We start from the raw sequence: 22,776 nt of genomic DNA on the forward strand, positions 1-22,776 counted from the left end.
ATTTAAATTATAAAAAATTGTTAGTTATTTATTTATAATAAAGTATCACATATAATTAACCAACTAAAAAGTCACTCATTCCTAAATGATGCAAACTATAAATGAAACACAAACAACGAAATTGACTGCTACATAAATTGTGCAACTTAATTGATTTAATTAAATTTAATAAATAAAACACAAAAATTTAAAAATATTGAGCAACCTTAAAAATAAATAATCCAAATTTACCTCTATTTTTGCTCCAATTTTTCCACACATTATTCACGCCAAAATCACACACCAAGAACCAATAAAGTGTTTAATCGAAAATTCATAGTACAATCTTTTAACCTTTTTATTGGCTCTTTTAATTGAATTTTTAAATCTAATTATTGAAGGATATATAATAATTCTAAATATTGTCTCCTTTATATTATTATTATTATTATTATTATTATTATTATTATTATTAGTTTTTATTTTTTGAATCTAATTTTTATATTGGTTGATATTTTGATTGCCCAATTTATTATTATTATTATTTTTATTTTTATTATTATTAATTGGTATTAATGACATAACACAATTATAAACAAGTGTATTAATGACATAACACAATTCTAAACATTGGCTCTTTTATATAGATAATAGATTTATTATTATTAATTGGTATTAATGACATAACACAATTTTAAACATTGGCTCTTTTATATAGATAATAATAATAATAGATATTTTCGACCAACAAATACGAGAGGGAAGTTTCACCTTTCCCCTAAGATAATACCCAAAAATTGAATCTAAAATGCATATTTTCAGAACATATTGAGAAGGATCTGATTCCGAAAATATAATTGTAGTTTCAATTAACAAAAAGATTATACAATTACCAGCTGGTTGGCAAAACATGGATAGAGGAACATGTGAGGACATGTTGCTAAGCCTATCGGAGTTTATCAAAGTCGACAGCTGCAACACAGGCATCATAGTTCCAAGTACGGTTTTCTACATAAAATATATTTAAGGGGGGAAAACATGAATTCTCTGCAAATAATCATAAGCACCAAAGAGAACATTTTCATCAGATCCAGCAGGCTGATATTGTACACAAGAACACGTTCAACAAAAACAGAGAAAAGGTAGCAAACCAAATGACTCGTACCTCAACGATTCAAGGCCTCATGACATATTCGAAGAAAAATTGTAACAATTTTAAAGAGAAACGGATACAAAGCAGGTGTTAATACTAGTTTGTGAGCTCCATAATGGCAGAGACAATATCTCCATCTGCATCCTTGAGTGATTTGACTGCTCTGGCTCTCGAAACCCCGGCCTGCGTCATCACGAGCTCTATGTCCTTAGGTTCAACTCCAGTCTCGTCAACATCTTCATCATCCTGAGGTGCACATGCTGCCTCAGTCTTGGGGACAATGTTATTGAGATTAGGAGTCTTAAACTGCTCCGCAGCCTGAGTCTGCAATTGTGAACTCAAATCCTCGATCTTTGCCTCTCCAAATATTACATAAGTGTCTGAATTTGGGCTCTTAAACACATCTGGTTTTGAGATGACAAACAGGATCTGAAACATTGGTGACACAGATACTGAAATGTCAGTTGACATGCTAGAACATGATTGAGGCAGTTATATATCAAATTATTAACATGACAATGACAAAAATGGGAGTGGTACAAACATTCTTGCTCTTTTTAACAGTGACTCGGCTGACCCCAGGGATGGACTTCATTCCTAGCTTTAGCATTGCCTTGCGGCTCTTCTTCTCACTTCGGCTCTGCTTTGACCTACCACTGGCATCTTCTTGTCCTACCAAAAGAAACAAGAACAGCTTGGTTCAGGTTGCAATTACGATACATAAACACTAAAGTCTACATGGAAGAGCAAACAAAACAGTTCCAGAGATTTGTGATCTGATGGCGTTATAATGTCATCACTCTTTGCTAGGGTACCACATCAGTTAAGTAATTACTATTTACCCGATTACAAGCATGGAAATCAAAAAACTACGCAGCTTTTGAGCAATAAGGTGTTCGCAGGCATTAGCAGTGGAAGTTCAAAGATGCTTCATGCTTGGATTGTCTTGCTTTCTGACTTTCTATTGTTTCACCAACTGGAGACACAAACACATCACTTTTATATCACAACTCCCCAACACAGTTTGTTTCGCGATCACCAAAATGAGACTTCGAAATCGTTTCTCCAACAGTCATTTGAGAAGTGTGGAAACTTAACAAGCAAGATAGAAAGAAAGGAGATTGTCTCTTAATAGCAAATCATACCATCCAAACTCGCCATCAACATGGACGCATTGCATTAACAAAATAGTGGTAAAAAACTCAAAGCACTTCTCAGTGTAATGCAATTTAGAGACAATTATAAATAAAAAAAAGAAATTTGAAGTAGAAAGGAATTAAAAACCACAGAAGAGATAAGGGGTGGCTTTAGGAAAAGCCATAAAGATGTCACCACAAGATTACGGAGCTACTTTTTAATTATACGTAGGTGTTTATAGTAGCCCAATCAAGATAACTAATAGAATCTCATAAATATGAGGCAGGAAAGCAATTTCGTGACTCAACCAACGAGCACAAATAATTGAAGTTTGTTAAGGTCAAAACTAGATACAGCAAAATTCAGTGTACTTTATTTAGCAAGTGTAAACACAGTCAAGTTTATAACAGGACAAAAAATTTCAAAATCGAAAGGGTACATTACACATACCTTCGGCATCATCTTCGTCGCCTTCCTCATCATCATCGTCGTCATCTTCATCCTCAATTAAAGGCTCATCATGCTGCAACATTGATAGAAATCAATAAAAAATCAGTTAGCCCAGAGCCGGCCCTGGGGCAGGGCTACCGGAGCTCCTGCCCGGGCCCAAAAATTTTGAAAAAAATTAGGGGCCCAAAATTCTAAATATATATATTTAATAATATATCACATAAAATAATTCTAAAAATAAGTCCATTATACCCAAAATGTATATCTTCACAATTTTTTTTGTCTGTCAAAATCTCATTCTATACCTATAAAAAAAAAAATTCGCTCTGTGAATTGTTGAAGAGAAAGACCCTTGCCGCCTTGCGACACTTAGGTTTATATATTCACAATCTCACGATCGAAAACCCTTTCTTTTTATTGGCTCAGGTTTGTTAATTTTTATTATTGTTATTTAGTGCGTTTTGGAGTAATCGTGGAAGACAAATTATGGTCGAAAGATAAACTTGAGGCAAAATTTATAGTTTTGCCCAGGGCCTCTAGACAACAAGGACCAGCTCCGAGTTAGCCATACACTTATGTTCCCTCAACCTCCCTCTCAATCAGTAACAGAACCAAAAAACTAAATTTTTCAAGCATTCCCTCACCCCCACACGCTGAATTGAAACGCGCTCATATTTATAGTCGGATACTCGTATGGGAGAATTATTTTGTTATAAAGAGTGTGTGGGGGTGCTATTCCCTTTTTCCCTGCACTAAGATTTTGGATAGGAAGAAAATTAGTTAATAAAATTTCTCACAGGACAAATTTTCCAACATAACCCACAAGAAAGCCTCAGCAAGTGTTTCTACGACGATCTCAAATCCTTCAACATTAGCTATAAGTACTGAATGGATTTAAAATTAGAAAATTAACACTCTATCACTATTAAAAGGTTTTAAAAAATTGTTATTGATGTCGATTACGAATGTAAAACATATCTTCTTCTATGGGATCTCACTTTTATAATCTCAAAACCCATGAAACTACAGTTCGCCCAAACAACCCAATCATAACAAAGGGGGATATAAACAGATCAGAAGGAATACAGCAGCAACAATCTCAAGCAGCTCCCGACGAATATATTCAATCAGAAATCCGTAAAAAAAAAAAAAAAAAAAAACTGGCATAACAACGAAAAAATCGATTCGAAACAGAACAAATACAATTCAAAAACTACATATTCAATGCTTGAATCGGATAAACTTACATCAATCTTCTGTTGCTCGAGATGAGTCGCCAACAATTCTTCCTGCGATTGAGTCATGGTAAATTAGTTGAAGAAATGGAAGACGTTGTGCCAGCTTGTTTCAGTGAAGAGGAGAGGACATGAAACCCTCGATATATATAGAAAGTAGGCGTTGTTTGTAAGAACGTACCCTTTTTCTTTCTTTTTTTTTCTGGACAAATATTATTATTTATTTAAAGATAAAATTAAAAAAAATACCATAAAAAAGATATAACAATCTTGATAAAAATAAAAAATGATGAATATTTATGAAATAATGATGATGTTAAATGTTATTATTATTAATAAACTACAGTGGATATTATCTACCAAAATTTCAGTTAAATAAAAATGATTGATTTAATTATAAAATTAAAAAACGGAACTAAAATAAATTTTTGAGTTTCGTATCCAATTTTTTGGAAAATCATACTATTATAAAAAAATCGAATATTAAGTTTTACTAATTACTTAATTTAACCGATATTTTTATAAAGATAACATAAATAAACCGAAACCAAATAGATCGATTTTGAAGGTAAGTTATTTTTTAATCCAAATTTTCGAATTGTATCGGTTCGATCAGTTATTTTTGTTTAACCAAAGTGTTTATCATCCTAATTTGCTAGTGTTGTTATTATTATTAATGTTGTAAATTTTATTAATTTTTTAGTTTTTAAATATTTTAGCAGGTTTTATACCCAACCGATTGAAAATTTGAGATGTCTGAAAAAAGTTCGATGTATGTATATGTATATATATGTGTACATATATACACATACTGTTGATAACATAAAAACTATCTCGCTATTATAACATTCTCACAAAAATGATCAAATCATCCTAATTTAATGCGTGTGTGTGCGCGTCAATACATTTTAGAATATAACTAATAATTCTCCGAGTAATATAATTATTTGATCAATTTTCATGTTATTTATTCAAATTTAACATCGAAATCTAATTTACACTCGCATGCCTGCAAAATCACATGTATGTAAATAATTCGGAAATATGAACTAGGAAACTAATTTTGTATTGGTTACAGATAGTCGCTAGTTTTTCAATGTGATTTCATTTATTTCTAATGATGATGATAATAACAAAAAAGGGAAGTATGTTGCAAACTAGTGATTAATTTAAATTGAAAATTACAATATGGCGAACTTATGAACCAAATAACGTTGTGCTAAATTTCATCACAATCACAAATATCTTACCATCGAACATGCTAAATTTGACTTGTGATTTTACAATTAGGCAGACATTACTTGATCCTTGAATTAAAAAATATAGAGTTGCCAGGTGATAATAAAACTAAGATTGTGAATACCTACAAGTAGCTTAATTGCACAAATCAAAGGGTTGAGAAATCAGGGACTAGAGAAATAGAATCCTATTGAACTTTGATAATAAGAAATAGAATCCTATTGAGGTGATAAAGTTGGAAAATCAAATCATCACACTCTCATTTACCAGCTCTTCTTGTTACTGCCCCATTATGAATTACCTGCATCACTTCCCTCCCTGCCCCCATCCACCTCCACTTTCTTTCTTAGTACTGCCACTTCCCCATCCACCTGCGTTTCCACCACCAGCGCTTTCATTGCCACCGCAACTACCCCACCCACCAGCACTTGCATTACCACCCCCAGGCACTTGAACTGCCACCGTGACCACCAGTATTGGCACTGCCGCCACCAGCACTGTCACTACCGCTACCTCTACCTCCCACGCACCAAAACCTCCACTTCCATCTCCACCACCACCCCAACCAGCACTTCTGCCTTTGCTACCACCTGAAGCAACGCCATGCTTGCCACCCCAACCAGAACCTCCAACTTCAGTACCACCTGAAGTACTATGGCTGCTACCCCAATCAGTACCAGGTTTGTCATGTCCACCTATCCAACCACCAGTGCTTCCTCTGCCACCACCCCAACCACTGGTGCTTCCACTTCCAGTACCTCCAACCCTGCCATCAGTGCTTCTGCTGCTACTTCCACCACGCCAACCACCAGTGCCTCCACTTTGACCACCTCTGCCACCAGTTGAAGCACCACGGCCGCCGCCCCAACCAGCACCTCCACCTTTGGTACCCCCTGAAGCACCATGGCTGCCACCCCAATCATCACCAGCACTATCACGTCCACCTCCTTTCCAACCACCACCACTTCCTCCATCACCACCGCCACTTCCCCAACCGCTACCTCTATCTCCATCACCAGCACTTTTATGGTTACCATCACCACCCCAACCACCTGCGCTTCCACTCCCAATACCTTCACACGTGCCACTGGTACCTCTATTGTTACTGCCACCACCCTGACCACCAGCACTTCCGCTTCTGTCACCTCCTTTATCACCGCCCCAACCACCACCACTTTCACTTTGGTCACCTCCACCACCCCAACTGTCAGCACCTCCTCTCCCCCCACCTCCCCTATTACTGTCACTTTTGGTTCCACCCTAAACACCACCCTGACCACCAGCACTTCTGCTTCTGTCACCTCCTTTGCCACCACCCCAACCACCACTTTCACTTTGGTCACCTCCACCACCCCAACTACCAGCACCTCCACTTCCCCAATTACTGTCACTTTTGATTTCGCCTCCAGCACCACCCTGACCACCAGCACTTCCGCTTCTGTCACCTTCTTTGTCACTGCCCCAATCACCACCCTGACCACCAGCACTTCCGCTTTTGTCACCTTCTTTGCCACCACCCCAACCACCTCCACCACCCCAACTATCAGCACCTCCACTTCCCCCACCTCCCCAATTACTGTCACTTTTGGTTCCACCTCCAGCACCACCCCAACAACCAGTATTTCCACTGCCACCACGACCCCATCCACCAGAACTTCCACTTCCACTACCTCCACAATTATCATAACCTTTACTTCCACCTCCTAACACCTTTACTTTCACCTTTACTTTCACTTTGTTCACCTCCACCACCCCAACTACTAGCACCTCCACTTCCCCCACCTCCCTAATTACTGTCACTTTTGGTTCCACCTCCAGCACCACCTCAACCACCAGTATTTCCACTGCCACCATGACCCCATTCACCAGCACTTCCACTTCCACCACCTCCGCAATTATCACCACCTTTACTTCCACCTCCAGCACCACTCCAACTACCAGTATTTCCACTGCCGCTGCCACCACCCCAACCATCAGTGCTTCCACTTGCCCCACCTCCCCAATCAGCACCTTTGTCATTGTTAGAACCCCACTTTTGTGAGTCACAATCAAAGTCCTGTTTGTCAGGCCTGTCATCACCATAGGAGCCACGACCTCATCCGCGTCCATGCCCGCGCCCGCGCCCACCATTTTGAGAGTCACCTCTACCTGAGAGAGAACAAATTATAAATAAAATAAATGTTATAAAGCCGTTGTTCAGTTAATTTAAATAAATTTAAGATGTTTAGGTAAACATAAACCATGGATAATTTAATCCAGGAGTCAACCGAATTAAGATCAAGGAGGAGAATTATTTGTTATTGTACAATGTAGTGCCAAACAAAGCAGTTGTTTGTGATTTTACCTAAAAAAATTTAAAATGCTGATGCAAGTAACCAAGGGATAAAATACTGGATAAAATACCTTTACCTCATCCAAGTTAATAATTTAACACAGCAATCAGCATTAAGAAAAAGGAAATTGTCAATCAACTGAGAAAAGCCACCTAGATATATCAGCAAAACCACTTATGAAATTTGAGCAATTGTGATAGACACCTGTTAACATTTAGCATATGGATGGAATGAAAGCATTTCTAACTTACCTCCTCTAGAACCTCGTCCAAAAGCTCCATCCATAGATTGGCTTCCACCCCGATCACCATCATTGTTTGAACCACCCCAGTCATCACCAGTCGCAAAACTTCTGGTTGGCACCATAGCAGCAGCTGATTGAATTGTTGGACCAGAACTGCGTGGAACGTCAATGTGTTTCTGAAAGTATGCAACAAGACAATCTATGTTCTCGAACATTCGTTTACGGAACTTAAATCCCTTTGGATAGAGACCAATGTACTCATGATGTGGATTCGCACTTCTTATGTAAGTCAGGATGAATGTGCCAGGATGGTCATATGATACCCCAAGGCAATATACGATTTTTGTTGGAATCTTAGCTTTTTCGATTCTAAGGAGCTCATCAATATCAGTTTTAGTGCCCATTATAAATTTCCGATAATTTAGCATTGTCTTCAAATGAGCTTTTAATGGGTCCACATATCGATCCATTACCTGAATGAAGAATAACATGGTAAATAAGATGAATTCATCAAATATTTTGCACCAATTCAAACCAAGCACCAACACAAAACAATAGCCTAATTCATACGGAAATCATAGAACACTACACACCAAACAAACTAGCAAGATAATACAAGGCAATTTTGGCAATCACGTAAAAATTTCCTGGTCAAAATTCACTGAACGAAGAATATTTAACGTTGCAACCTGAAGGTTGATTGTATTATCAAAAGATTTTGTTGAACAAAAAGAGCTGAATCTCCTCGAAGACAGCCAATCTACAAACATTCGGCCAAAAGTTGAAAAATATCACTAAAAGGAAAGGAAAATGTTTCTTCCATTCTCTGGTAGTGCTAAACAATGATCCAAAAAATATTTGCACCCTAAAACAGTGTGGATTAGCAAAATCCAGCACAGTTCAAAGCCTGAATGACACCATATGCAGATCGAGAGTCGTCAAGTTTTTACAATTGAAATGTGTTCGGTTTTCTAACCTTGATCGCTGTAAACAATTACCTCATCAAGATCCTCAAATGTATCATCTCCAATTTTCAATGTCTTTCCGATTCGGAGCAAGCTTGTCATGTCCTTGAGTTCCTTTTGCCCTTCAACTATGTCCTTGTTATCGAAAACCCCATCACAGACTTTCAGCGTTAAGGTCAAATATGAGGGCCCGCGTAAGCTGGGAAGAATGACACTTTCACCAGCTTCTTTGTCCCGAAGAAACTATACCCAAACAATTAAAGAAAAAGTTCATGAGAAAATTATATTAAAGTTTCAGGAAAAATCAAAGTTAAATGATGAAGCCAAAAATAAGATTTTGCCTCCAAGAGTCAGGTTCATGTGGTTGGACCCAAGGTGTAAAGTTATTATCAAAGCCAAAGCCTTGAGGGCAATAGCCTACATTAGAAATCCTCCAATCATTTACTGAGAAAAATTATCCTTCTATCACTTGCAATCTCGAACAAAAAAAAACAAAACACGGGTTCAGACATACATTCACTATAAAACATAATAATAGATGAAAAACACACCTCTAAAGTTTCATCAGCTGTAATATTTTTGAACCGCGGGTGAACAATCATCCTCGGCTTGAAAAGTTTCTTTGAAAGCTCCTCATCTCTATGAGTTATTTCCTGCTTAGGCTGTAAGGTACTGCACTCTTCATGAAAGTATGGATCCTCAATCTGATTGTTCTGGAAACGATTACTCCTCATTTCACTTTCTCTACAAGTTAAAAACACTTGATAGCGATTCTTCTGAATGAATTTGATTCTGCATGTTAAAACATCACCCTCGTGCAGTTTATCAGTCAATTCATTGATATCCATCCAATCATCAGTGTAATCTTCCTTACTAACAATGCCTGTCAGTCCAGAATCAAGGTTGCAAATAGCTCTATCTTCTTGAACCCTGCGAACTGTTGCTTGAAAAATTCTTCCTTCAGCCAAAATTTCTTCCGCCTCTCCAGCAATCATGTAAAATTCATCATCCTGATTAGGTTCTACATGTGATTTGCGCCAATCCTAAAATCCATTCATCAACTCCAATCTTATATCATTAAGGGTTTCTTTTTTGCTCTGACGGTTTTTCTGTTCTGCATATTCATGAACATCCACAGCCGTCAACAAATGAGGATTCTCTCTAACATGCTCGATAGCCATTTCTAGCAAATCATCATCTTCACCATCATTCACTTCATTATCCATGGCTTCACGGTAAACATCCTTCGCCAAATCTTGAGCAAGGCTGTAGGATTCTGGATGTATTCTTGTGTCGTCTAACAAATCAATAAATTGACTACTACTAGAACTCAGTCCGCTTCGTCGGACTCGCAGAAATCCAACAGCATTGATAAAAACTTTTTTACCAAGACCATGAGATATCAACAGGTCTTTCCTAGTGAAAATGGCTCCAGCTCTTCCTAGGGACCTTTGCAGAGAAGCTGCTTTTCTGGGTCCAAGCCCAGAAATGAACTGCAAGGGAGAAAATAACCATTCATGATTCGAAGCCAAGTTAATATCAAGGCCTACTTGGTTTGTTGCATCTATCATAAGTTGTTCGACCATCCCATACTTCTCATCAGGAGTGAGAAATTTCTCCAGGGGATTGAGTTTCCAGGATAATATCTCCCTACCCGGTCCACATAATGTTGCAGCCACGACCAATGGATTCTGAAGATAACGTCCAAGAGCCACAGCATGCCGAATAATACCTAAATATTATATAAAAAATTCGAACGTCAATAGCAAAAATATTGCCTAGAATATTGACAGGAAAAGCATTAATAACCATAGAAAACATAATACCTAATAGTAAATAACACAATTTCTCCAGCATTCATTATTGAAAATTCATAAATTTCAAGAAAAGCAGTTACCTTCTTGAAACGGAAGCTGATCAACTGATATGCGGGAATGTTCATATAGACGTGGAAGAGATTCGTCACCATAAACGATATTCAGACTATCGATTTTATGACAGTCTCTTGGATTATCCTCCACCAGCTTGAAAATTATCTGATTGTCAAGGGGGATAACCACGATGAATCAAGTCAATTGCAGCAAAATGGTTCAAGCTATAAAGTTTTTGAGTCGGACAGAACTAACAATATTTTAATTAACATAATCAAAACATAGATAGCTCTGCACACCTCATAAATATCCTCCTTCAGCCGAGTACAAGACAAATTAGCTGCTCCTAGAACGACGACATGGGGTTGGCGGTCCATCATAAATTTATGCACTCGCTGTTGATCATTTTTCTTACTTGCAGATCATTTACACTTTGACCACGAAGATTAAGGCATCCAGCATGCAACACATCTTCAATTTCTCCCGATGAATCCAACATCACAAAAGTTGTAGCTGGCTTTCCGGGCCCCCAACAGCAAGCCAAAACCCTAGGTGCAGCTTCTTCCTTCGAACTCATATCATTTGATTTCCGCTGATATGGTGCCACAGACACTTTATCCCAAAAAATATTTCCGTATTCTTCAAGCAACCAGGTTTTTGCTCTACTAGTCAACCAGGATCTTGCTTCTTTCTCCATTGATGGCAGAAGAATATTGTGAAATGCATCTTGAAGTATCTGCTTCCTCTGCTCGTTCCATGATTGAGCAGATTTACTTACACCATCACTCAGATAATAATCCCTTGAGTCAGTCAATAACTTATCAAGGACTGCTTCTGGTAACTTGATGGTGACCTGCAGGAGCTTCTCCTCTTCAGCCTTTTGAATCAGCAGCCACTGTGCATCCTCAAATCTGCTAAGCGACTTGTCCCGCAACCACTTCACGCCAGAAAACTGGTGAGATGAATTAATGATTGCATTTCCATCGGGTGTAGGCCTAGTTGACACCACTGCATTATCCATAAAGATACTGCGGACATGTTTCCGCACTGAAGGCTCACAGCTTATCTCCACGGCAGCCTGGATTTTATCATAAAGTTATATCTAGACATTTAAAGACTAACCCTTCCAAAACCCCGAAGTTTTGAAGAAATTTTAAAACAATATAAAATAAAATAGCATACCATGTGCCTAGCACCTTTCAACACAGCTTGAGGCATCTTAAACATCATACTTGTAAAATTGGAAGCCATTTCCTCTGGTGCCTCCTTCGCATCCTCCAACTCATCCATCCTCTGCAAAGAACACAACCAATTTAAACTCTCAGTTTAAAACAAGACAAACAGAAATTGTAGTAACCCAGATACCATTTTAAGATAATAATATGTTAAACATAATTAAGGGTTGGTATTTAACCAATTTCGGAGAGTTATTGGACTTCAGAAGTAAAATTTGGGCTTTTTCATTTTGGGCCGGATAGTAAGTTCCGATCCCGGATAGTAAGCTCCGATCCCGGATAGTAAGCTCCGATCGGAACGGAAGCTCCGATCCTGGAACGGAAGTTCCGATCCCCAGCTGTGAGAAATGATCGATGACTCAGTCGCGAGTTTTGAAAAGTGTCGGTCATAGAGCAGATCGGAAGCTCCGATCGTAGATCGGAAGTTCCGATCCTGGCGTGGCAGACATGCACGCAATGAGCTGGATCGGAAGCTCCGATCCCGAAATCGGAAGTTCCGATCCTGGCCGAGAAATTTGGCTATAAATAGGGCCGTTCAGAGTTCATTTTCAATTACGGATTCCCGAGTTTCCTTCTTCAGTTATATAGTGTGAGTTATACACTTGAGGGCCCTATCGGTTATAATAGAGGTTCTGGAATAACCAAGGGGTGATTATAGTCATCCGGGACTAGCGACTCCAAAGGGCTAACTACGGACGAAGGTATGGTCCGGGAATCTATTTAAGTTTTGGGAGTACTTATTAGCTTAGTTAAGGCTTATAGAATGTATGTAGTGATACGGTGAACTTTTGAATATAGGCTTGGAACCTAGGATCCTATTATACTTGAACTAGCCTAGAGGTACGTACACATTGACTGAGATTGCCAGCGAGTATACATGTTTATATGTTGCATTTATTTGGCATTATTATATGGCATGATATATGATTTACCGCTTTCTATATCCATATGTCATATGTGCATATACACGTTGAGCCTATACCTTGTTATACCTGACTATAGAGCCGCTCAGCTCTATACTCGATAGTATGTCACTGAGAGTACCGCGACGGCGGGGGCATTTATGTCTGTCTACTCTGGTGTACTAGAAGAGTGTGGTTGCACCCAGAGGTTGATCCGTGCGGTGGCAGCACTCATATGGCGCCGGTTCTGAGCATGACTTTTCAGATGACCCTGTACCAGTCATCATGTTGCATGCATTATATACATATGTTTACTCATGTCTATGTACTGGGCGTAGCGCTCACGTCCTAGTTGTTATCTTGGACACCCTATGTCATGGGGCAGGTCGCAGGATGGACGGAGCTGGTAGTTCAAGGCAGGACTAGGGAGCAAGAGCTTTAAAAGTTTTTATACAGCACGATTTATTAGCTGTATAATGTTTACTTTTAAGAATTTCGATATGATTGTATCACTACAGATTTAAGCCCAGATTATATTACTAAGCTGATATATAAATTATGGATTATGTTTCCGCACGTTTTTACTCTGTTAAGTATTTTGCTGTATTAAGTTTAATGCATGCTATTAGTTGCCAGTTAGTAGGTGATTCCATGCAGGGTCACTACATTTTTGGTATCAGAGCATGCATAGATTTTGGGATTAGTACTTGGGATTGAGTTTAGTCTTGAGTAATTCTTGCGCATTTGGGATTTTAATGTGCAATTCTTTTCAGGATATGGCTGACGAGAGTCACGGTAGTGTTGTCCAGGGAGGTGGTTATCATCATCGTCGCCATCATCATCAGGATGATCAACATCGTCCTCATGAGGGTCGACGTCGCTATACTATTAATAAGTTTATGCAGGTAGGACCGAAACCCTTAGTGGGAGGCGAGAATCCTGAACAAGCTAGAAGCTGGATGTCTAAACTTGAGAGCACGTTCCGAGCTTTCGAGTGTACTGAGGAGCAGAAATTGGAAGTTCTAGAATTCGTTCTAGAGGATAGAGCACGTTTTTGGTGGGATGCCAAGGTTGCTCAGGCATGTACTGAGAGAGGACAGGTGACTTGGGGGGATTTCTGTCGGGAGTTTCAGAAATTGTATTTTCCTCCGGCTGTTCGCCAAGCACGATCTATGGAGTTGCTTACTTTGAGGCAAGGATCAATGACTATTGATCAGTATCAGCAGCGATTTCTTGATCTGCTACCTTTCAGTCCCCATATCAATGAGAGTGATGCATCGAAGTATGATATCTTTCTACAAGGCCTGAACCAAGATATCTATGCACAGGTTGTCGTCTGTGATGACCCGGTGTCTTATGAGACTTTAGTGAACCGTTGCCGTCTTGTGGAGACCAGCAACAGGCGTGCACAATTGATGATGCCAGCACAGCCTAGTGGATTTGTTGAGCCTCGAGCTCAATCTATTGTGTCATCTGTACCTACGTCTTCTTCTACTCCTACTACTTCGTCTGGTTCTCGTGGTTCACGAGGTACTTTCCGCTTTGGGAAGAATAAGAAGAAGGAGGAGTTTTGTAGCCACTGTGGAGGGAAGCATCCTGCAGCTTCATGTCGGAGAGCTACTGGTGCTTGTTATATTTGTGGTCAGCAGGGACATCTGCGGAGAGATTGTCCTCAGCGCATGGGTTCTGCTAGTGGATCGGGATCCCAGGTTGGATCTCAGGCTTCTACTTTTCCACGTCAGCAGCCAGCACTACAGAGTTCTTCTGGTTTTCGTCCCCAGACTCAAGGGCAGGTGTTTGCTCTGTCTCAGGAGCAGGCTACTGAGGGAAGCGATCGCATGTTGGCAGGTAATTTCTTGTTATGTGGTATTCCTGCACTTGTATTAATTGATACTGGAGCATCGCATTCCTTTATTTCTAGTCGCTTTGTTAAGAGACATATATTACCTTACGTATCATTAGATATGGATTTAGTTGTATCTACTCCGTTGGAGCAGGAGGTAGTAACTAAGCGTCTAGTGATGGGTTGCCTTCTGGAGTTTGAGGGTAATGTGTTATCGGCTAATTTGATGATATTAGCGATGTCAGATTTTGACTGTATCTTGGGAATAGATATGCTGACTTTGTATCACGCTACTGTGGATTGTTATCAGCGTCTGGTACAGTTTCATCCGGTTGAGGGTGATAGCTGGTACTTTTATGGTGAGGGTGCGCGACCTCCGATGCCACTTGTTTCGGCTCTGAAGGCATGTCATGTCTTGGAGTCAGGTGGGTAGGGCTACCTCATCTATGCAGTTGATATGTCCATGAGTAGTACGGGTATTAATCAGCTACCGGTTGTCAGCGAGTTTCCTGACGTATTCCCTGATGAGATTCCTGGTTTTCCTCCGGTTCGAGAGGTTGAATTTGGTATTGATCTAGTACCAGGAACTACGCCTATATCCCGAGCACCTTATCGTCTGGCACCTTCAGAGATGAGGGAATTGAAACAGCAGTTACAGGATCTGCTTGATAAGGGATATATTCGTCCGAGTGTTTCTCCGTGGGGAGCACCTGTTTTATTTGTCAAGAAGAAAGATGGATCGATGCGAATGTGTATTGATTACAGGCAGTTGAATCGTGTCACCATCAAGAATAAGTATCCTTTGCCGCGGATTGATGATCTGTTCGATCAACTACAGGGTACTTCTGTTTATTCGAAGATAGATCTGAGATCTGGATACCATCAGATGCGGGTACGAGACTCAGATATATCTACGACTGCTTTCAGGACCAGATACGGACATTATGAGTTTCTAGTGATGCCATTCGGTTTGACGAATGCACCGGCAGTCTTTATGAATCTGATGAATCAGGTATTTCGAGATTATCTGGATAGATTTGTCATCGTCTTTATAGATGATATTCTTGTTTATTCTCATGACAAGGATGAGCATGCACAACATTTGAGGATTGTTCTACAGACGTTACGAGATAAGCAGCTATATGCGAAATTGAGCAAGTGTGAATTCTGGCTTGATCGGGTAGTATTTCTCGGTCATGTGATTTCTAATGAAGGGATATCTGTTGATCCTAGTAAGATAGAGGCAGTGCTGAACTGGTCTCGTCCGACGACGGTTGCTGAGATTCGTAGTTTCTTGGGTCTAGCTGGATATTACCGTCGGTTCATCGAGAATTTTGCACAGTTGGCAAGGCCTTTGACTCAGCTTACACGGAAAGATGTTGCCTTCATTTGGTCCTCGGATTGTGAGGAGTCATTTCACGAGCTGCGTAGACGTCTTACTATTGCACTGCTAGCTCTACCTTCTGGATCAGGAGGTTATTGCCTATGCTTCTCGACACAGCATGGACATGTTATTGCCTATGCTTCTCGACAGTTGAAGACGCATGAGAATAACTATCCAGTGCATGATCTCGAGTTAGCCGCCATTGTATTTGCGCTCAAGATTTGGAGACATTATCTTTATGGCGAGAAATTTGAGATATTTACGGATCACAAAAGTTTGAAGTATTTATTCACTCAGGCAGATTTGAATATGCGACAGAGACGCTGGATGGATCTCCTGAAGGATTATGATTGTGAAATCAAATATCATCCAGGTTCTGCTAATCTTACTGCTGATGCCTTGAGTCGGCAGGTGAGACTGTCTGCACTTCAGACTAATGAAATATCTCATATGATTCAAGAGTGCTGTTCATTGAGTTTTACGCTCAAGCACAAGAAAGGGAGGAATGGGATTCGTTTGTATACTATTCTATCTGAGCCAGCATTGTATTCTCGGATCAAAAATGCTCAGATATCTGATGTTAAGACTCAGCGATTGGCACGTCTAGCCAATGGAGTTAATACATCTGGATTCCATTTTCAGGCAGATGGTTTATTGTGCCTATCCAATAGAGTGGTTGTACCTAATGTTGCGGAGCTCAGGAATGATATTCTATCTCAAGCTCACAGGAGTCGATTATCAGTTCATCCTGAAAGTATGAAAATGTATAAGGACTTGCAAACTAGATTCTGGTGGAAGGGGATGAAGCGAAGTGTGTATCAATTTGTTTTGAAATGTTTGGTTTGTCAACAGGTCAAGGCTGAAAATCGACGACCAGGTGGATTACTGCAGAATCTTGAGATTCCCGAATGGAAGTGGGAGCACGTGACTATGGATTTTGTTACCCACTTGCCTATGACTTCACGTCAGTGTGATGCTATCTGGGTTGTCGTTGACCGTTTGACAAAATCAGCACATTTCATTTCTTATAACCGGGAGTATTCTTATGATCGCATGACACGCTTATATATCCAGGAGATTGTGCGATTACATGGGATTCCAGTGAGTATTGTCAGTGATAGAGATCCACGATTTACTTCACGTTTTTGGGGTAGTTTTCAGCAGGCGTTGGGTACCACTCTGAGTTTGAGCACGGCGTATCATCCGAAGACTGACGGGTAGTCAGAGCGCACTATTCGTACGCTGGAGGATATGCTACGTTCTTCTGTCATGGATTTTGGCTTATCTTGGCAGGATCAGTTACCTTTGATTGAATTTGCCTACAATAACAGTTATCATCGTAGTATTGATATGTCACCATTCGAGGCATTGTATGGTCGACGGTGTCGTACTCCGTTATTCTGGGATGAAGTCGGGGAACGGCAAGTCGAGGGTCCTGAATTGGTATAGCAGATTGTAGACAAGGTAGATTTGATCAAGCATAGGATCAAAGTTGCTCAAGATAGACAAGCCAGTTATGCGAATATTCGCCGCAGGCCACTTCAGTTTGAGCCTGGTGAATATGTTTTTCTGCGAGTATCACCTTTCAGGAAGGTGATGAGATTCGGTGCGAAAGGTAAATTGTCTCCTCGTTACATTGGGCCTTTCCAGATACTGGAGAAGATCGGAGATGTTGCTTATCGTTTGGCTTTACCGCCATCTCTTTCCAGTATACACAATGTTTTTCATGTGTCGTTGCTTCGACAGTACATAGCTGATGAATCTCATGTGATTCAGTCCACTGATATTCAGCTAGAGTCAGATCTGTCTTTTGTTGAACGACCAATCCGTATCCTAGACAGAAAGGAGAAAGTTCTTCGGAACAAGACTATACCACTTGTGATGGTACAGTGGCAGCGCCGAGGCGTTGAAGAAGCAACTTGGGAAACTGAGAGTCGTATGCGAGCAGAATATCCTGAGTTGTTTTCTTTGTATTTTTGATTACCATATAAGATGTAATTACTATTGTTGTAATAAGACATGGTTTAATGTTTCATATTGTTATCTTGATTTATCTTTAAATGTTATTTCGCGGACGAAATATCTAAAGGTGGGGAGAATGTAGTAACCCAGATACCATTTTAAGATAATAATATGTTAAACATAATTAAGGGTTGGTATTTAACCAATTTCGGAGTGTTATTGGACTTCAGAAGTAAAATTTGGGCTTTTTCATTTTGGGCCGGATAGTAAGTTTCGATCCCGGATAGTAAGCTCCGATCCCGGATAGTAAGCTCCGATCGGAACGGAAGCTCCAATCCTGGAACGGAAGTTCCGATCCCCAGTTGTCAGAAATGATCGATGACTCAGTCGCGAGTTTTGACAAGTGTCGGTCATAGAGCAGATCGGAAGCTCCGATCGTAGATCGGAAGTTCCGATCCTGGCGTGGCAGACATGCACGCAATGAGCTGGATCGGAAGCTCCGATCCCGAAATCGGAAGTTCCGATCCTGGCCGAGAAATTTGGCTATAAATAGGGCCGTTCAGAGTTCATTTTCAATTACGGATTCCCGAGTTTCCTTCTTCAGTTATATAGTGTGAGTTATACACTTGAGGGCCCTATCGGTTATAATGGAGGTTCTGGAATAACCAAGGGGTGGTTATATTCATCCGGGACTAGCGACTCCAAAGGGCTAACTACGGACGAAGGTATGGTCCGGGAATCTATTTAAGTTTTGGGAGTACTTATTAGCTTAGTTAAGGCTTATAGAATTTATGTAGTGATACGGTGAACTTTTGAATATAGGCTTGGAACCTAGGATCCTATTATACTTGAACTAGCCTAGAGGTACTTACACATTGACTGAGATTGCCAGCGAGTATACATGTTTATATGTTGCATTTATTTGGCATTATTATATGGCATGATATATGATTTACCGCTTTCTATATCCATATATCATGTGCATATACACGTTGAGCCTATACCTTGTTATACCTGACTATAGAGCCGCTCAGCTCTATACTCGATAGTCTGTCACTGAGAGTACCGCGACGGCGGGGGCATTTATGTCTGTCTACTCTGGTGTACTAGACGAGTGTGGTTGCACCCAGAGGTTGATCCGTGCGGTGGCAGCACTCATATGGTGCCGGTTCTGAGCATGACTTTTCAGATGACCCTGTACCAGTCATCATGTTGCATGCATTATATACATATGTTTACTCATGTCTATGTACTGGGCGTAGCGCTCACGTCCTAGTTGTTATCTTGGACACCCTATGTCATGGGGCAGGTCGCAGGATGGACGGAGCTGGTAGTTCAAGGCAGGACTAGGGAGCAGGAGCTTTGAAAGTTTTTATACAGCACGATTTATTAGCTGTATAATGTTTACTTTTAAGAATTTCGATATGATTGTATCACTAGAGATTTAAGCCCAGATTATATTACTAAGCTGATATATAAATTATGGATTATGTTTCCGCACGTTTTTACTCTGTTAAGTATTTTGCTGTATTAAGTTTAATACATGCTATTAGTTGCCAGTTAGTAGGTGATTCCATGCAGGGTCACTACAGAAATGAATATGAATTTACCATTTTCTCCAGAGAAATCTGCAAGACGAATTGCTCAGAGTTATAACCAAACCTATTTGCTACCTCCCATAGGTCAGCTTTACTGCAAATGCTGTAGTGTGACTTCCGTTTCGGTCTTTTATACAGACCTTCATCTAAGACAACTTCATCTGGGGGGAAATGTAAACTAAATTTTGCGTCAACGTCATCAACCTCGCTTTCTGAATTTGCAGCCTTGAGTAACATGATAATTGATTCAAAGAGTTGTTGATTTAAATTCAGTTTTGTCTTATCATGTACTCTTCGTGTCTCTTCTTCGAAGCATTTAGTGTAGTACGTCTAGAGTGTACCCTTTCTTTTCAGAAGAATCAGCCAATTCTGATCCAGGTCCCGGATTGTCCAGAGCACCTGCAGCACACCACTAATTCAATATCTCGCTGAATCCTCCTAGGTTAGCCACCATCCAAGAATGAAAAAGAATAGAGTTTTCCAAAATAAAATGGAAAATTTTGAATGTCAAATTTATGTATAACTTAGCTACAATAATTTAAGCACTTCTTTCTGCAAGACAGCCACACTGCCCAAAATCAGAAAAAAAAAAGAAACTAAAAATTTCAATAGAAAACCACCATTTGACTGGAAACCATCATTCAACCATAGATGGATGATGTACAGCATTTAACATGAAACATCAACCTTGTGCCGCTTCAGCTTAGGCTTCTGCAATGGGTCAGCTTGGAGGTAAGCTTCAGGATCATCTGGATCCTTTAATAGGCCCAAGATCTCCTCCTTCCTGTACATTGCAATGAATAGAACCTACAGACGTGATAGACATTTGATGAGTAAGCCAGAGGATCATCTCCACTCGATCACCAATCAAAAACATAAAATTAAGCACCAGTTCATGAGAACACGTACATCTAATTTTTGAACATGCATTAATTCTAGAAATTTGGCAATATGGCCCTTGAGTTCACCCAATCCTTCTGTCGCAACTGCACTCTTACTATAAAAAGGAACTGCACCACTGACAAACTGATTACATATCCACTCGCTCTCCATTTCAATACTAATCTCATCCAATATGGAGAGACCAGTACTTTCCTCGTACATCTACAGAAAAACAACAAAGGTACCGACACATGAAATCTCGGAATTGAAAACCAGAAAAGGGATTGATATGAATAGGATGCTTAAAAACCTGAATCCTCTCAGGAACGTATATTTTCCGGATCTGGTCATCCTTTCCTGTCATATACTTTTCAGAAAATACGCTTGGATCAAACTGGTCTTCGAGGATCCTCTCACCAGCTTCACCAAATGAGTCCATTTCCAACTTGCGAATCTTCAAAAGGTCTTCCACATCACCAAATATTTCACGAGCTTCTTGGAGAGCAGATGATGAAATTCCTGATTGTTGCATGCTCCTTGCTTGCTTCTTCCTACTGCACACAGATGAACCAAAGCACCATCAAAAGTTTGTCAAAGCACAAGAAAACATCCCAGAACTTTATATAAGATCTACCTTATAGGAGCTCCATGTTTATCTACTTGGTCTTCATCGACAATAAAATCAGCCATTTCATCCTCTTCACCAATGACATCCTGATTTTCCTGCTGCCCATCCTCGTCATCAATGTCCTCAAGCGATTGTCCTAGAGGATAGTAAGAAAATCATTATTCCAAAAGTTTTGAGTCTCAGAGAAATTCCAACAAGGATTACCATCATCATCATCGAACAAGCTGTATTTAAGCCTCTCCTCTGCTGTTCGCCACCCCTTTCCACTTCCATTGTATTGCCGTTCACCAGAAAACTGAGATGACTCTTCTTTTGAATCCCCCTGAGCCTTCTTTAGTCACTTAAGCTTCTTATTCTGCTTATCACATATTCAAAAAAAATAGTCCATTCTAAAAAAGCACCCCCAAAAACCAAAAAAGAGGAGGAACAAAGAAAGTTACCAGGTTTGGACGAGGAACAGAAATGTTGCTTTCCTGGAGTAGTTCATAATCATCCTCGTCAAGTAAATAACTCCTCTCAGCATCCCTACAGTTGATTGAATGAATCGATGATGAAAATAACATAACAATTCAAGAGAGATGAGGCAGCAAAATAGACAACCTTTTCTTTTTTTTCTTCTTCTTCAGCCTCTCACCGCAGTTGTCCTCTTCGTCTTCCTCTTCCACGTCATCCACAATAAACCCATCTCTCTCATAAGCATCTGGTCCGTCTGCTAAGAAACAACATAATAATTCCAATTGTTACCAATACGTATGCACCAAACAAACACCCAATAAAATTATGCCAGCCAAGACGTAAACAACAACCATGAAGTAAAGATGTCTAATAAAATGAAACTCCAATATCCTAAGCAAACTATCCTAGCCAATAGTCCTTGCAGTTGCTCATCAAATTAATTATTACTTATATTAACTAAACATCCAAAAAATGGTAGTTATATGTCCATTAAACAACCCTTTCTTTTTGTGTCAAGCAAACCATGGCAACAGGACAGCACCTCGCTGAACACAATAACTATTCTGCACATTGACATTTAGGAAACTCCAAATAAGAGTTAGAAAAATAGATGATCGCTCAGCATGCACCGAGTTCTTCACTCACCACGAGAAGCCAAGGAAAAAAGGACCAACATTACAAGAAAAAACAATTTTCACGTCTGATCAGAAACCAAAACAAAGCCCGCAAAAAATTGAACGGAAACCTTCAGCAACAACAAAACAGAAAACACTAAAAAAAAAAAAAGAAAACAAATCATCTGACACGGGGTAGGTATTTCAAGGGAATAACAAAATATGGCGAACAATACCATCTTCTTCGTCATCTTCATCTTCATCCTCGGCTCGATCTTCGTACATCCCATCATCACCCTCGTTCCAAAATCCAGTCGCGTCTGCGTACACAACAAAAAAGAACGGGAACAATTAACACCAACCCAAGTTTCATAATCTTGCGCTCTCGAGCGAATGCCGCTCAGTTCGCGAAAAAATCGTACCTTCGTCGGCGGAAACCGCTTTTCTGCCAGCCATTGTGGGGTAAAAGAACAGTAGCGATAGAGGAAATTGCAGCGATCCAATGTGTGAGAGATGGTGGGAGCAAACCCTAAACTGAAAATGCATTCGGGGGAGACCCCTGATTTTCCCTTTCCCACTGCACAAGCTGCAGACTGCAGTAGCCGAACCGAACTTCACCCCCACACTCAACAAATTCCACTACCACTTCACTTCTGGCAGAGTGCT

At 40.0% G+C, this 22,776-nt stretch overlaps 3 protein-coding genes and 1 pseudogene across 3 annotated transcripts; all 4 read right to left on the minus strand.

Moving 5' to 3' along the window:
• Nucleotides 1–1,014: 1,014 nt before the first annotated feature.
• LOC140890531 (nascent polypeptide-associated complex subunit alpha-like protein 1) lies at nt 1,015–4,122 on the minus strand. The gene is made up of 4 exons (XM_073298383.1): nt 3,967–4,122; nt 2,720–2,792; nt 1,677–1,804; nt 1,015–1,561 (listed from the first exon to the last, which is right to left on the minus strand). Exons 1-4 carry the CDS (start codon nt 4,021–4,023, stop codon nt 1,229–1,231), a joined length of 591 nt encoding a protein of 196 aa, XP_073154484.1. The 5' UTR covers nt 4,024–4,122; the 3' UTR covers nt 1,015–1,228.
• A 1,630-nt stretch (nt 4,123–5,752) lies between these two features.
• LOC140890950 (uncharacterized) lies at nt 5,753–7,004 on the minus strand. Its single transcript, XM_073299130.1, has 2 exons — nt 6,744–7,004; nt 5,753–6,560 (listed from the first exon to the last, which is right to left on the minus strand). Exons 1-2 carry the CDS (start codon nt 6,876–6,878, stop codon nt 5,889–5,891), a joined length of 807 nt encoding a protein of 268 aa, XP_073155231.1. The 5' UTR covers nt 6,879–7,004; the 3' UTR covers nt 5,753–5,888.
• Nucleotides 7,005–7,148: 144 nt separating this feature from the next.
• LOC140890949 (transcription elongation factor SPT6 homolog) lies at nt 7,149–21,373 on the minus strand (annotated as a pseudogene).
• On the minus strand, nt 21,250–22,760 carry LOC140890951 (uncharacterized). The gene is made up of 5 exons (XM_073299131.1): nt 22,533–22,760; nt 22,347–22,430; nt 21,641–21,749; nt 21,481–21,565; nt 21,250–21,395 (listed from the first exon to the last, which is right to left on the minus strand). Exons 1-5 carry the CDS (start codon nt 22,654–22,656, stop codon nt 21,378–21,380), a joined length of 420 nt encoding a protein of 139 aa, XP_073155232.1. The 5' UTR covers nt 22,657–22,760; the 3' UTR covers nt 21,250–21,377.
• Between the last annotated feature and the right edge of the window lie 16 nt (nt 22,761–22,776).

The sequence above is a fragment of the Henckelia pumila genome, chromosome 3 (assembly GCF_033568475.1).
Source record: "Henckelia pumila isolate YLH828 chromosome 3, ASM3356847v2, whole genome shotgun sequence".
Classification (NCBI taxonomy): domain Eukaryota; kingdom Viridiplantae; phylum Streptophyta; class Magnoliopsida; order Lamiales; family Gesneriaceae; genus Henckelia; species Henckelia pumila.